The sequence below is a fragment of the Homarus americanus genome, unplaced genomic scaffold, assembly GCF_018991925.1.
Source record: "Homarus americanus isolate GMGI-L3 unplaced genomic scaffold, GMGI_Hamer_2.0 scaffold25483, whole genome shotgun sequence".
In the NCBI taxonomy this organism is placed as follows: domain Eukaryota; kingdom Metazoa; phylum Arthropoda; class Malacostraca; order Decapoda; family Nephropidae; genus Homarus; species Homarus americanus.
This window is the reverse complement of record NW_024726235.1, coordinates 6,821,793-6,839,332: the sequence shown is the minus strand read 5'-3', so window position 1 is coordinate 6,839,332 and position 17,540 is coordinate 6,821,793. Positions and strand designations below refer to the sequence as shown.

Genomic DNA, 17,540 nt, shown 5'->3' with positions numbered 1-17,540 from the left:
GGGGGTGGAAAATTGTGTGTAGCTGCAATCCCGCAACTACTGTAATATTCACCACTAAGGGAATAGCATAGATTAGGTTTGGTTAGATTAGTTTAGGTTGGGTTAGATTAGGTTTGGTTACATAAGGTTAGGTTTGGGTAAAACCCAAGATGCAAAACTTCACTTTCTGTGGTTATTTTAAAAATGTCTACAATGTCTTTGAGCATAAAATTTTACTATATATCCATCAGATATACCATAATAAATGTTTTTCTTTTGATAATTTTTGTGCATAGAGAAAATCTAGTGGATAAAGAAAGGTAAAGACAAAATGAGAAACAAATTCATTATATACATTTCAATACGACACCCTTAACATATATTGTGCACAATATTCTTTACACTTAACCTCTTTAGTACAGCACAAGTTAAAAGAGCGACAGGCTATGGTTTACTTCCGTTGCTCTCTGTGTATATACTGAACTTTCCTTAGTTTTACTGCTTACATACAAAGGAATGATTATATACCTATGATAAGTAACAAGAGTGCCTGAGCCTTAGCATTATATACACCAACACTCACATTTAAAAATCTACCACAAGGAATGGAGATCTGAACATGAAAACTTCATTGACTAACACCCATGATCCCTCCCTAATAATGGAGTAATTTGCAACAGCAGCAACAAAATTCCTGTACATCTGACTTGAAAACTTATATACACCATGACCACAATAACAACATCATCTGCTGAAATACTTTCTACAATTCAGCACTAGAAAATAGGTACAGTATAACAAAAGTTAACCTACCTGTATTTTACATGAAAATAAGAAAAAGGGAATAAACTAGGCAGTACATGAGTCTCTGAAGAAACTGGTGATCTTTAATTTCTTTCAGTTTTGTTTTGGTTACCTGCAACACTTAGCATCATATTTAGGTTCTAGGCATGCTCTCTTGTGCCTCTTTCTCCAGCTGCTTCCCCAAATACTCCCTGTGGAAAGGAGACAATGAGAAATACATATTTCAATACTGCAATAATTTCCTAAAGACAAATTACAGAAATACCTTTTCTTCCTACATTTAGTGTGGGAAAAACTTACATGCACATCCTCAAGATGTAATAAATATTGAAGTGTTGTATTAAAAAATACTGTTTCCCACACAATGGTATATAAAGCACCCTCTTGTCTTTATAAAATATGGCTGTTTCACTGTGTGCTCAGACACACACCTACTAGAACTAGGGAGGAAACTTACATGAAAACAAGGTGTTCCAGTGAGAGTAAGTATCTAACACTTTCTCTAATCACTTCTCAGCGACAAAAATCCCTACACCACCTGACCCAGAAGCAGTGGCCTTCCAGAAGATTTTGTACCTGTTATTCTTACCAGTAATCAACAGTGTAAGCCATTAAATTTGGTTGTTTTATGGTCTTAGTTCTTTTACCAAGACAATTGAAGCAAAAAATTAGACCACATCTGCCACCCATGAATTTTAACTCAAACCCTTTAAAAAGTTTAACTGTAGTGCAAATTATCCTTTACTGATTTAAATAATTCAAATATAATCCAAATAACCTTACAGTGGCTAAAATGATCCTATAGTACAGTAATCCCATGACCCAATGGCCTTATAGCAATCCAAATGGCTTTTACAGGAGAGATCCAAATGACCCTGTACTGTATACCAGTTGTGATCCAAATTATTCCATGATTATCTAAATTATCCTAGTAATCCAAAATTACCCTCCAATGATCCAGATTACCCTACAATGAACCAAATGAAATGAAAATTTATTTATTTTAATTTTTTTTAAATATCTCGTTTTCTTTGTAACACAGTAAACCATATGCTACACAGAATAAAATCAAAACAAGCTAAAATATCATGAAAGTGAAATAAGAATTACTTACCAATTATGAACCATAAGCTTCTGCACAGCTAACAGGGCTTCATAACGTACATTAGGGTCAGCGTGTGTGAGGTGCTGCATAACCCACTGCTTCCCTCCAAGCTGTTCAAGCACCCTAGACAGGTAAATATAATTTGAATTTAAAGTTATTTTTGGCAGGCTATATACAGTACACTCCCTCTAACCCAGACTCACTCACTCTGGATTTCCTTGCAAACTGGACAGGTTCAGCACCACACAAGACACATGTATCCTCAACCCCGAAAAACAGAACCAAAATCCGGTTAATATGGGGGAAAGTTTGTGTAAGTGGGGATTGACACAGGAGGGTAATTCAACAGCTGCTTCTGAGGAGGCAGCAGAAGTGTTTACGAAATATGAATAGTGTACAGTACACAATTATAGTCAATGAAATTACCAGTGAAAATATAACCTCTGCTTCACCTTCAGTAGTGTATATTGTGAGGGTCATATAATCACCTGCCTCAACCGCCTCATCACCTCAAGACTCAACTGCCTCATGGTAAGTTAATTAATAAGTACAGTACTTTATTATTAATATATACCATGTGCTTCCATTTTTCATCAACACATATAATAGTGCAGTAATAATGTACACTATTTGAAAGCTTTATCCATGGTAACTCTTCTAATTGTGTTAGAAGGATGAATTTGATACCATAATTACCATGAATAAATTGTCTATAAGATTAATTTAAAAATGCATAAACAAAACTCAATTATGTTATGCAAACACAATGTTTACACCGGGGTTTATAAAATTAGTTCTAATAAAGTTAAAAAATAAATAAAAATTTACCAAAATAATCTCTCGATTTACACGGTAGTTACGTTCTTGAGAATAGCAGTGTAAATAAAAAATGTGTATCAAACTTAATTATCCCATAAGAAATAAAGGAAATGGCAGGGGTTAGGAGAAAAGCTCTTAAAAACTCTATTTGTTTATCTATTTCCTTCAATATGTTTTATTTACAATAATATAATACTAATAATACAATAATAGAAGCAAACCTAATAATACAATAGTTGTAGTAAGAAAATCGATTTTAAATGAAAACTTTTGCTAACTTACGTTCAATGAGGAGTGGGATGGCGTGTGGGAATTAGTGGTGATGGAGGAGAGGTGGGGGTTATTGGGAGGGAGTCATCTGAATCAGATGACAGAGCAGGCAATGGGGGAGGAGAAGTGGGAGCTTTCAAGATGCCAGATGTCAATGGCTGAGGTTCAAGTTATTTTACTTTTTCCTTTTTCAAAAAATAGGAAAGCAATGAGGTACTGAACCATGCTGCCTGGCGGTATGGCACTCTTTTCAAATCCGTGCTAGTTAATAAAACATCGTGTTACAGGGGGCCCCCCAAATTCGTGTGGGTTAGGTTCTCAAAATGGCCGCGAATCGCCAAATCCGCGAATAGTATATGTGGAAAATATTAATAAAGCACAGACTTGAGGGTAGACTGTCACATTTGTAATAAATTTGCTTCAGATTATTGAGAGAGTATTTCCCATTATTATTTATTTGTATGTGTTTTGTGTTTGTGTGCCTGTGTGTGTCTACACACACAACATATAAACAAAACAGGTAAAAGAAATAATTGTCCTAAGGGCAAACACATAAAGGGAATAAACATTTCTTTGTACACAAGTAAAAATGTAGGCCCCCCCCCCCACCCAAACACAGTTCCGCAAATGTTATTCGCGGCCATTTTTGAGAACCTAACCCACACGAATTTGGGGGGCCCCTGTACCTCCGTTTTTTATAGCTGCCTACTACCTAAAGTATTACCTTTACCTTAACTTATTTTTTACTTTCATTTACTGTATTTTGTCATTCTATTTCTGCTTTTCTCTTAAATTAAGTGATTTTTCATGTATGTAAGGACTTAGTCTATGATATAGTGGGATTTTAAAAAAAATTCTGTAAATTTGGTATCTTATATACTAAAGTGCTTTTTTGTTTCTACTGGATGCACATAACTGCACATTACCTTGATATCAGAGCAAATAACAGAATTAATATGCACTTTAATGTAAAAAATTAGATGGAACCTTGATGGTACCTTAAGTGATTTATTATGACTAGGTTTAAAGTGAACTCAATTCTTCATGATGTAATTATAAAATAAAATACAGGACTACAGTGAGTTCTGCTATAATGCGTGTTTTGACAACGCGAATTGGCTCTAACGCGATTGATGAATAGAGGAACAATATTTGTAAAACGCGAACTCGTTTGCTCTAACGCGATTCCACTCGAACAGTTGTTATGTTGTTATGGCTTGGCGCGGGGTTATGCAGTGTTTACAGTTCACGTTGGACATCACATGTTCAATTGAGTTATGTGTTTTGTTTGTGAAGAATTGCAGAAATAATTTATGTAATATTTATGTATACAGTAAACCTGTCTAACATACCGTAAAAGAACAATATACCCCGGAAATAAACACAGCTGCTATCATCACCACCCTCCCATTTGCCAGTGACAAGAAGGGAAAGTGACCTTGACTGTGACCGCCTGTGGCTATTTTTAGCCGTCCTTGTGTTCGGAGGTGGTCAGTAATGCATACAGTATCTGTATATTTACTGATCATAATACTTACCTCCTATAAATAATTCATTTAAAATTTATTTTTTTACAAAGAATATTCAGTAAATGACTGCGTTAATTCTTGAAACTACCTACAGTGGTAAATTTAGGATATAAATGATGAACAGAAGTCACGTCATGGATTCGGAGTTTGGTCCTTAATGATCACCATAAATGTCTGGTCAACTTGACCTACCAGGTATAATGGTAGCCTCCATTTTTTGCGAAACAAGTATATAAATTAAAGAAAATACTTGCAGTATATTTAATATATTACAGTATATTGTAAATAAATAAATAAACAAATAAATCGGCAAATCTATTTCAAGTAAATGGAAATATTTTACTCACACCGACATTAGTTCCAGTTAAATAACTGACGCTCAAGTGAGTCACTAGTGTACACCAGCCGGTGCCAATACTTTAAGTGAATTGGCCTTATTTTAAATAACCAACCATAAATAAATGCAAAAAGGAAAAAAGATCAAAGGTGAGAAAAATTATATTGTATGTATGTTGTGTTGTCAAAGGAAGAGAAACAATTGAAACTCTGCAATTGTGTGTAAATGAGGCAGAAAGAAAGATCAGCAACCTAAGACTTGGTCACAATTTTCGTGATGCCATATGGAAGTAGGATCTACCATTAGACAATACTGCACATTATGCTTCCAATATCTTCCCAGGCGGTAGTATCTCCCTGTTTGGTAGCTGCCTAAAATTTTTAGTAATATTACTTTGATACAACATGATAAATTAGACAAACAATGAAAATAAACAAAAAGTTATTTACCAAGACCTTCTCTCTGAGAACAGAGGGTAATAGATGGAGAGGAGATAAGAAGGCTATTTATAGCCTGTCTTTGTGTAGGAAGTCGACTGCACTATAAATAATTCATTTCAATTCAATTTCAATTGTTTATTCCTTGATAATTCATTTAAAATTTTTATTTTTTACATAGAATATTCAGTACATGACTGTGATTATAAAATAGGCCGAGATATATGGTATGTAATATTTATGTGTGTGTGATGTAAACAGAGCGCTTGGCCTCTCTCTCTCTCTCTGTATGGGTGGAATTCCTGGTTTACAGTGAGTGATAGGAATGTTGTAACATTACTAGGCTGAAGGCGCCTGAATACTACTTAAACACATCAAAACTATGTTAATTGATCACTGTATAATAAATTCATTCACTCATAATTTCAAATTCACTTATCATCCTGTGTTATATACAGAAATACTTGAGTCCCTGAGCGAGTACACAAAAAGAAAACGGAGGACTAAGACATCCGGATGTGGATAGAGAACGGACATCTCTACTGGGGGACTCAAACGTTTCTTATGTTTTGTGGGCGCTGTAGCATAATATGAATAATATGTAAATTACAATTTACTTATATATATATGTAATTTGTAAAAATTTAAATAAAAGAAAAACTAAATACGTAGCATTTAAAGTGTACTGTACAGTGTTGTGGCTTGGCGCTGGGTTATGCAGTGTTTACAGTTCACGTTCGACATCACATGTTCAATTGATTTACGTGTTTTGTTTGTGAACAATTGCAGAAATAATTTGTGTATTATTTATGTATACAGTATACCTGTACAGTATATGTAAATTGTAAAATTTTAAATAAGAGAGAAAAACAAAATACATAGCATTTTAGACCCGCGCGCTCTGTTACTCCACACTTTCAGTTTGAAACACGTGTGAAGTTTTTAAGCGTCCTCAGTGAATTCTGATTACTGTTTCTCCAATTTTGTGACTATGGAAAAGAAGAATATCTCCGGGAAGTATTCTGGTGATCGCATTTCCGGCGGTGATCGTAAAAGAAAGGCTATAACACTTGAAGAAAAGCTTGATGTTTCATGACTCCTCAGCCTCAACATCAACCTTCTCCCCCATCAAGTTATATTCATATTTTTTCAAGGTAAAGTGTAACATTTACTGTATGATTTCATTATTAGATATGAATGTAACATTTATTTAGACTGTGCTATCCTTTGTGTTAGGCTAACTACGAAATTTTTTTTCGATTTAGAGTAATCTGCACCAAACCCAATTTTCTCCATAAGCCCTGTTATTTCTATTACGCGAATTTCTATAACACGATGTTTTACAAGAACACAACTATCGCGTTATAGCAGAACTGACTGTATTCATAATTTGTAGACTATAATAATGGGTTTACTTTATGATTCACTCTAGCATTATGACTACTTTATGAAATAATTTGTATTCATAATTTATCCACAGGTAAGTACTGTATATTCATGAAAAATTTTCTACGAACTACTGAACTACTATAAAAATTAGTGATAGAAAGGTCACAAACCTTTTGCCACGTGAATAGTGTCTAGTGTATTCTCCGATGTCATGACAAGCAACTGACAACACCAACGTGTCCTTGCTTGTTTCTAGAAGGTGAATCAGAATCTTGAGCAGCTCATAATTCTTCTCATTCAGTCGTCCAGCATTCTCACGCCAGAACTTTTCACTCTTGTGAACTGGGGACCATTCCATGCGACCAGATTTTACTTCTGAGCAGTACTCCTCAAATGAGCTGTCATAAAGGACATAAACCACTGTGGCATATGATATAATTTTTTGGACAGTAGTTGCATTACAGTGATTCATGAAAGCCATGCTTGCAATTTCTGTTGTCGATAGTTTGTTGAAAAACACCGATGGACAACAACAGTGGAAATTTACTGGCTCCTAATTTCTGATCATATTTTGGTGGCAAAGAGAAATCCGTCAGGGATAAATACTACAGATATCACAAGAAATTATACCGGCCAAGCAGCAACTACAACCAATGCACCTTGACAAAAGTGAACAAATATTACCTTAAATCCTGGATTGAATTCTGCAGTTTTTCATTCAGGAATTCTATGTCAGCAGTAATGTCTTCATCCTCAAACTTCCTCTGAGCTAAAATCTCAAGCTGCTTCAAAACCTGATCATACAAAACAAAATTACATATTTTATATCTACTTAAATATAATACAGTACAGTAATATGATATGCAGAGCAAAAACAGTCATAAAATCTATTGATTAAATCCCAGAATTTTAATTTTCCAGGTAGTTTAATATATGATACAATAATACCATTTCATGTTTGTGTCAATTAAATCACCAATCTATGTGCCAAACTTTGCTTATTGAATCGAATTGAAGCTTGTTCACTGAATTTTCATACCCTAAAACACTAAGTACATTCAGTTTAATGTAATTAGTGTTTTAGGGTATGAAAATTCAGTGAACAAGCTTCATTCAATCCAATAAGCAAAGTTTTGAGTCAACCAGCTCACATTTTATTTTGTGAAGTGACACTGTTAACCTTTGTCTGTTTGAATAGCCAGCAACGCTATTGCACTCCTACTCATTTTATATACTCTGAGGTGAAGTCAGTAGTGAACTTACCCACCTGGATACTGAGTGAGCCTACACAGTATGATGGCATTTGTTTTCTGGCCACAGCCAATATCCCGTGCACTTTTGCTTTTCACAATACTGTATTCTTTTGTTACTCAGAAAGCATTGTGAATTCTAACCAGGTGTGTTACACTTAATATGCCTCAAAAGTAGTGCAAAAGTGCAATTTTTTTTTTTTTTTTCAAGGGGACTAGCCCACCCAGGCACAGGTCACTGACCCACATCGGGGCCTGGGGGGCGAAAATGTAATAATAATAATAATAATAATAATAATAATAATAATAATAATAATAATAATAATAATAAAAATAATAAAGAACCGTAAGGAAATACAAAATGAAAAAAAGATCAATATATGAATGTTGTGTTGTCAATAGTACGAGAAACAATTGAGACCCTGCAATTGTGTGTAAATGAGGCAGAAAGTCAGATCAGCAGCCTTGGACTTGGTCACAATTTTTGTGATGCCACATGGCAGCAGGGTCTACCATTAGACAATACATTATGCTTCCAATATCTTCCCAGGCAGTAGTACCTACCTGTTTGGTAGCTACCTACTACAAAAAAAATTTGGAAATTCCCCAAAAAACTCAATAAGGGTCAGAGGAGAATGACAAGATTAATCCCGGGCATTAGGAACCTTGAGTAGAGACAGGTTAAAGCATCTTAATTTGCACTACCTCGAGAGACGTAGAGTGAAGGCCGATATGATGGGGGTATACAAATGGAAGTCAGGGCTAAACAAAGGTGACATTACAAAGGAACTCAAACTATCCAACCAGGAGTGAACTCATAACAATGGTTATAAATTAGACAAATTTAGATTTAGGCGTGAAATAGGTAAACATTGGTTTGGAAATAGAGTAGTGGACGAGTGGAACAAGTTACCAAGCATCATCATTAACTCGAATACGCTGGATAGCTTCAAACATAGGTTGAATGGATATATGAGCAATAGGGGTTGGGTGTAAATGGGACTGCCCAGTATGGGCCAATAGGCCTGCTGCAGTTTCCTCCATTCTTATGTTCTATGTTTTTATGTACTGTATGAGAAGTCTGAAATAAAAAAAAATTATAACAAAGAAGAAACATGACACATCACTTAAGTTTTCAACACTTCGGCTCCAAGTTCATAAACACGTATGAATGAAGAATAAAAAGATATCCAGTAATATTAATATAATTTTTTTTTTTCACCCATATAAAACTTGAGAATAAATAAGGAAAATTTTGGCTATCTTGGTGCTTAGTGGCCTGACTGGCAGTGTGGGTTAGAGTGGATATCTGAATTTTTTATTTCTAAACTTAAATGCACCACTTTCTCTTATGTTTTCCCTCTTCTTTGAGGTACTCTAAATTAACTTCAGAAGTCTGCACATGAATCATTGGAGCACCATCTTGTAGTTTATGATTAACTACTTTGTCATATACGTATTTACCCTCAGCGTCGAATACCTTGCATTGTCACATAACCAGTTACTTTGCTTAACAGTTATAATTAAATACTCAATGTTAATCAAGAGTACTGCATCACCATTACTTGCCTTGCACTGGACCATCTGAATGCAATTTTCTCGAGCAATAGCGGGGTCCTCAGGCTTGTCAATGAGGTTCCTGAAGACTGCCAATACAATACGAGTAACTTTTTCTTTGACACTCTCACTGAGGATGTCTGCTAGAGAAGGGATCACACTGTACCTGTAGAAATACAAATACTAAAGTAGTAGTAGGATAGTTAATTTTAATGTAATAAAATGACAGCAAAGGTGTGGCTATGAGCCATTGTAAAAAAAAGAGAAAAAAGTAGTAGTACTGTAGTAGTAGTAGTAGTAGTAGTAGTAGTAGTAGTAGTAGTAGTAATAATAATAATAATAATAATAATAATAATAATAATAATAATAATAATAAAAATAATAATAATAATAATAATAATAAAAATAATAATAATAATATTTTAAAAATAATATAAACGTGAAGCTTTACATAGAACAATCTGAAATTCCAAAAACAATATAAATAGGGGATTAATCTTGAAATCCCATTTCATAACAAAGTCTGGTTTTGGCATCTTAATATATAGTTAGCCAAGTCTATGGGATAAAAAACAAGGTTTGTCCCTACACTGGTGATAATTACTCCATTTTTAAAAATTATATGAGAACTGATGGATATTGGCAGTTGCTGCTCACAACCAAAGTCTAAATTTTGCGGTCACAATTACACAGGAGCTTCACATCCCTAATTTGGTTCGGCCATAAACTGTCACCCAATGGATCATACCTCAGTTCCAGTTCACATCAGTACCACATTTTAGGAGGGAAAGAGGACAAATGGAGTCGTCCAACTTAGGTTCAGTTATAAAATGGGATTTCAGGATTACTCCCTCAATTATGACCTAATGCATGGTTTAGTTAACTTATAGATCTAAAGCTATCAAGGTGTAGGGAGGAAGGAGTAAAAAATTAATTCCTAATGCTGGTGCAACTCACACTGAACAAGGAGAGTAAGACTACCAAAGCAACTATATTCAGCTAGGAATTAACCCTTCCAACCCTTTAATGCTATGCTTTTTTAAATAGAGTATTCTACTAATGACAAATATATATATGGTTAACCCAATGCCTGGGCACCATCTAATGAAGGTCAATGAATATGAAAAGCCTGAGGACTAGAAACCAAGTAAAACTGGCCAGATGAAGCAAGTATAATGAATTAAAAAACAGAAGCCCTGCATCCACTGTATTATATAGTTCCTGGAGCTCTCACAGATTTAACATAAACTCATACAAAATAAAATATACATTTCATCTGTATAAATTTTGTTACTACATTGTTCAACAGAAACTTTTAAAACATATATCAATAACTCAGTTTACTACAGATTATGATTGGAATTTTGTGGTGTTTATAATGAAAATGATGGGTTGGGAACTAAAAAGTTTGGTAAATTTTTTTTTTATCAATTTGCAAAAATGCATTTGACTACAGTGATACCCTGATTTATGCGGTCAATTGAACCCACGGGGTGCCACGTAAAACGAAAACCGCGTAAATGAACAACAGAACAAATGGGATTAATTCCAATAGAGACTGGGTTGACCCCCAAACTCCACTTTTTGACGACACAAAACTAAGTTGCAGTAAAAATATTATCTTAACTTTATGAAGGTATGCACATACACATAATATAGAGGAGAAATATCAATAATAGAATAACATACTGTACCAGGTAAAAGAAAAATCAAGGTGTAACACTTACGTCAGGTTAGGTTAGGTTAGAAAAAATAAAGGTTTAACACTTACATAAGGTTAGGTTAGGAAAAGTCAAGGTTTAACACTTACGTAAGGTTAGGTTAGGAAAAATAAAGGCTAGGTTTAACACTTACGTTAGTAGAAGAGATGGGTCGGCATATGGGGATGGGGGCTGGTTCCGAGGCAGAGGGCAGATTACTGGCCCTCAGGTGAATCACCATCACTATCCACCATAGCCGTCAGGGCCTCCCTAACAAATCCATCAAAGTCACCTTCACTATCACTGTCACTATCACTGGCTCGGGCTGGCTGTGGTAGGTTGTGGGCGAAGAACTCGGTAATGCTTTTTTGACGGCTAGTGTTGATGTTGTCTTGATACACTTTGATGTACGGCTCCATACCCTACACCAGCCGGGTATGGAAGACTTCATAGCGGTCATCATCATGGTCGTTGGAAAGGAAAAGCTTCAGTTTCTCTGCACACTCGGTGGCACCCTTAACATTAATATGCGTTAACTTGTGTTCTTCTGGGGTTGACGCACCACCCGCCTCTTCACTGACGTGATCATCTTCCAAAATCTCGTTGGCAGTCATTTCAGGATCTTTGATCACCTCCAGGATGTCTTCGTTGATGGTCTCGGAGAAGCCTTCAGCTGTAATACTGTGCGCAGCTTCTCTCGCAAGATCCAATGCCACTGTAACAGACTGAACCTCATCAGTCACAGATTGACTCCTCCTCTCACCTGGGATGCCATGCAACACATGCCTCCATGCCTGACGAATCGTAGCTACAGACAGATGATCCCATGCCTCCACCAAGAAGTTCACAGCTTGTTTGACGTTAAATTTTTTCCAAAACTGTTTGACGAGAACTTCTTGATTCACCACCTGTTGTTCCTTGTCCTCGCCTTCGTCCTCGTCGCTTTTGCTCTTGGTGTCACCCAGCTTACGCAACTCATCCTTGGTGTTGGTACAGTCATTCAGGAGCTTAAACTTCTTTGCGGAGTATGCAGCTTTCACATTGCATAACAACTCCTGGTCCATGGGCTGGATTAATGACGTAGTGTTGGGAGGAAGGAAGACCACTTTTACGTTGGGGTGATCATCCTTAAATAGTGGCGAGTGTCCTGGTGCATTGTCAAGGAGCAACAGAATGTTGATTGGAACATTCTGTTGCTCGCAGAATTTCTTCACGTCGGGAATGAAACAGTCATCAAACCAGGAGTGACAGAGCAGAGAACATCCACGCTTTACGTGCGGTCAGCCAGTGGACATTAATCTTGCTCATGTCCACGTTCTTGTAGGCGTGTGGCTTGCAAGCTGTGTGAATCACCGATAACTTGAGTTTACAGGTACCGGAGACATTGGTGGTAAAGATGACGGTGATGCGCTCCTTCTGCAACTTCCGGCCCCGAATCTTGCTGGCAGACTGGACAACGAAGGTCTTGGTAGGTAGCTTTTTCCAAAATAGACCGGATTCATCCATGTTGAACACCTGGTTGTCGGTGTACTGGCCTTCCTCCATAACCTCACGTAAGAACGGAGGAAAATTTCTAGCCGCCACATGGTCAGCACTCGCTTCTTCACCACCAATGTTGATGTTGGTGTTCTTGTTCCTCTTCTTAAACCTATGCAGCCAACCAGAGGAAGCATTGAAGGGTTTGGGCTCTGCAATTCCCATCTTACGTGACACTGCTGCGTACAGTTCACGGGCGTACTCTTGAACGGATCGCGTGTCGACCGCCATGTTGCGTCGCGCCTGACGAATCAAGTAACTCACTCGCAAATTTTCAACCTTTAGCAGCACCTTGTTCTGGCAATACTTGATCGTTGAAGCACCTGCAGACTTTGTGATTCTCAAGTGTTCTTTGATCTTGGCTACATCCTTCTTAATAGTACGAATAGTAGATTCGTTGACTCCATGCTGGCGCGCAAGATCAGCTTGACATGTTCCTTTCTCCAACTCTTGAATGATCTTGTATTTCACTTCGTAACTTAGGGAACGTCGTATCTTCTTTGGCTTAGGGCAGCTGGGTCCAGGTAATGCAAGGTTTTTCTCTGGGGACGGTGGTCCGGCGGAAGCCATTTTACAGAACAATGGATACTGGTTTACACGGTGTGGCCTGGAGGGATGCAACTGACGCGGCTAGGTCAAGCGTCGTCTTTCCTCCCTCCCGCGGGTGGACACGTCATATTACTTTAAACCAATCACAGCTAGCGACGGAGGGAGGTAAGGATGCGTATCACAGTCCGATACATCATATGACGTCACCAATAACGCAACAGAGACATCCACTGCGCAACCAACCCGCGCAGCTTGCCCAAGCAGGAGAAGGCGGAAGCGTCGCGCCAGACACTCTACGCGTATATGAGTAGATGCACCACGTAAAATGAAAGTCCGGTTCTGGCGAGGTACCGCGTAAATGTAGAATCGCGTAAAGCGGGGTATTACTGTATACTGTAGTGTACAGTAATTCTCATTTCTGATATAAAAAATCATTGTTAGTAACGTTTACACCAATCTGTTCTGTAAATAAATGAGATACTGGCATAAAGATACAACTTACTTGTTCATTTTCTCTGCAATGGCATTGTTGAAAGTCAACACCCAGAGGCAGAAGGTCAACTGATACTGTATCTGGAAGTTGAGTTTTCCTGTACTGAGCACCTGTGGGAAGAGGGAAAATTTAGTCCTCAATGAAACATAGGTCTTCCATTTTCATTTAATTAATACTATGAAAAGACATTCAACTTTTAAATAAATAGTACGGTTATAACATAGCACACTATAAAAATACAGTACAGTACGTACAGTACTTGGTAGTACTGTAATGCTAATTCTAGATGAAGAAGCAAGCCAACAAATACCTATGGGACCAAATTTGCTTGATCATTAATATGCACTATTACACATTAGAGTGAGAAAAAAAAATGCTCTGAAGGTTTCAGAAAAGAGGATGAAGTATTTGAAGAATCCAAATTCCGGTGTTTTCAAAATGAAAAGCTCTGCAGTTTTATTTTATTTTTTACTAACTTGACTCATTGGTGAAGCAGATGAAATATTGCATACCCGAATTAGATTTGGATTTGCTCAACATACAATGCTTAGAACATAAACAAATAGCAGGAAATACTGTCATTCTGTCAATAAGACATTGAGAGTACATTTCTTGAATGAATTCATGATTGCATTCTGAGCAATAAAACTACTACATTTTATGGCACATAAGACTCATGGCTATGGAAGATGCACCCCCCATTTTAGCAGGGAGTATTTAGGAAAAAAATTGCATGTATTTTCCTCCTGTAGCCATAGTTTTCTTAAAATAATTACATATATACAGTGAGTTCTGCTATAACGCGTGTTTTGATAACGCGAATTTGCTCTAACGCGATTTATGAATTAGGAACGATATTTGTATAACGCGAACGCTTGTTTGCTATAACGCGATTTTTGCTTACTATTTCTCCAATTTTGTGGTACAGTGGGGTGTGCTATAACGAATCTAATTGGTTCTAGAACCTTGTTCGTTATAGCATTCGTTCGTTATAGGATTAATCCGTTCCAGGCCCCCAAATACAACCACTTAACACTGAAAAATATAATATAAAATTGTAAAAATTGTAAAAAAGTGCATAAATATGCATCTAAACCCCTGAAATAAAGAATATCATTAATATTTGTAATAAAAAAACAATAAATTAGAAAAAAAAAATTAAATAATGTTCGTTGTAGGAGTTTCGTTCGTTATAGCATTCTCAATTTTATAGGTAAAACCGTTCGTTATAGGAATATTCGTAGTAGGATCCGTTCGTTATAGGAATATTCGTAGTAGGATCCGTTCGTTATAGCATACCCCACTGTATTAACTGTGAATATAGTAAAGAAGAATATCAACAAGAAGCGTTCTGGTGATAGAATTCCCGGTGATGATCGTAAAAGAAAGGATATAACACTTGAAGAGAAGCTCGATTTTATCAACCTCAAAATCACCCTTCTCCCCCATCAAGTAAAGTGTTACATTTACTGAATGATTTCATTATTAGATATGAATGTAACATTTATTTAGACTGTGCTATCCTTTGTGTTAGGCTAACTACTAAATTTTTTCGATTTCGAGTAATCTGCACCTAACCCTATTTTCTCCATAAGCCCTGTTATTTCTATTACGCGATTTTCTATAACACGATATTTTACAAGCACACAATTATCGCGTTATAGCAGAACTACCTGTACAGTACCAGTAAATGTGAGAAATAAATAAAAATAATACCAATTAATAAGTTACAAAAAAACCTGCATTGCCAAACCAGTAAATAAAAGACAAATGAAAGTTTAAACAGTCGCAATTTGCATATACAACTGTATTCCCTGTTCACCATAGCAACAGTAACGCCAGCTCCACCGATTTCCTATCAACGCTCCCCCCCACCACTAACTGCCCAGCAGTCCTCCTGTTCCCCCACTAAGCCAGCTAACTCATGTTCAAACAAATGTATATTCCTTTTATGTGTTTGCCCTAAGGACAATCATTTCTTTTACTTTTTTTCACAATATGTATGTAGGAGGGTGTGTGCATGTATACCAGTAAAAATAAATGAAGAAAGTTAAATTATATCTACTCGAAAACACGAGTTGAAAAACAACAGCTTGGCCCAGTAACCTGTACAGTATATATATATATATATATATACAGCTGCTCCCCGACTTACGACGGGGTTAGGGACCGACATCCAGGTTGTAAGTCGAAATGGTCCTAAGTCAGAAATGCTTAAATAATACATAGAAAATCTAAAATGGGGGTCTCTTTCTTCTCAGCATCACAAAACACTCACTTTTAAGCTTGCCAGCCATTTTAAAGTGAATTACAGATGAAAATTTTGTCAGTGTACTGACTTTGGGACTCGAAAATCCGTAATTTGACTAAATTTTGGTACAACTGAGGCAGGTTGTAAGTGCGGGTGGACGTAAGTCGAGTAGATAGTAAGTCGGGGAGGAGATGTATGTATGTATGTATGTATGTATGTATGTATGTATGTATGTATATATATATATATATATATATATATATATATATATATATATATATATATATATATATATATATATATATATGTATGTATGTATGTATGTATGTATGTATGTATGTATGTATGTATGTATATATATATATATATATATATATATATATATATATATTTCATTGCCTGTCTCGAAAGATGACTTCATTGAACTCATCAAACTATGTATTAAGGATTGTAAATTTGAATTCAATGGAGAATATTATGCTCAAAAATTTGGTATGGCAATGGGTAATCCACTCTCACCTGTATTAAGCAAGCTATATATGGAATTCTTTGAAAAGAAACTATTAAGTAATATCTTACCACCTTCAGCAGTCTGGTTTAGATATGTAGATGATGTATTATGTCTCTGGCCAAGTAATGAGGACCTAAAAGCTTTCCTGCCACAACTTAATAACTTAGCCCCCTCGATCAAATTCACTGTGGAATTAGAGCATGACTGTAAATTGCCATTCCTAGACTGTCTGAACCACAGAATAGGTAACACCTTTAAGTTCAGTATTTATAGAAAACCTACTAATGTGTGTTCATACATTCATTATTATTCTGCCCACCATAATAGAGTCAAACAGTCAGTATTTTCAACAATGTTTTTACGTGCTTTGAGAATTTGCAGCCCGGAATTCATTGATGAGGAATATAAATATATCTATAATATTGGCTCAAACCTTAAATACCCTAGATCTTTCATAGACAAATGCCTGAACATTACTAAGAAATCTTTTTATAGAACTGATCCCAAGCCCACCCATGACCATAAGAATCTCTTAGTATTACCATTTCACAAAAAATTTCTCTCAACTTCCTTTACAACTAAAAGCCAGGAACGTCAATGTGGCATTTAAAAACTCATGCACTGTTAAACAAATGTTAATCAAGAATTCCCCCAACAATACAAATGGCTGCATTTATAAAGTCCCTTGCAAGGAATGTAATATGTTATACTTAGGCCAGACAGGTAAAGATCTTGTAACTAGACTTAATTAACATAAATATAATGTTAGGACAGGCCAGGAATCCAATGCTTTGTTTGCTCATTTGAGGGATAATAAACATGGCATTGACTGGGATAATGCCTCCTCAATATTACCTTGTAATTCAATTGACAGTAGGAACATTATAGAATCTAGTCTCATTAAACATACCGAATCCGTTAACATGAATTTGAGTAAATGGTATTTACAAATTGGACAATTTTGTAATTAATAAGATTTGTAACCAGGTGAGAAGGTTGGGTCAGTTTTCCCTCTGACCTGACT

The 17,540-nt window shown here is 36.2% G+C and overlaps 1 protein-coding gene across 1 annotated transcript in view; it reads right to left on the bottom strand.

The window, feature by feature from the left end:
- Positions 1 to 308: 308 nt before the first annotated feature.
- The window catches only part of LOC121865490 (V-type proton ATPase subunit H-like), a 37,655-nt gene continuing 20,423 nt past the window's right edge, over positions 309 to 17,540 (bottom strand). The window contains exons 6-11 of the mRNA XM_042364985.1: positions 13,764 to 13,864; positions 9,489 to 9,642; positions 7,354 to 7,463; positions 6,840 to 7,067; positions 1,898 to 2,011; positions 309 to 974 (exon numbers count right to left, since the gene is read on the bottom strand). Coding sequence (XP_042220919.1) covers positions 917 to 974; positions 1,898 to 2,011; positions 6,840 to 7,067; positions 7,354 to 7,463; positions 9,489 to 9,642; positions 13,764 to 13,864 — 765 coding nt within the window. The 3' untranslated portion in view covers positions 309 to 916. The remainder of the gene's footprint in view (positions 975 to 1,897; positions 2,012 to 6,839; positions 7,068 to 7,353; positions 7,464 to 9,488; positions 9,643 to 13,763; positions 13,865 to 17,540) is intronic.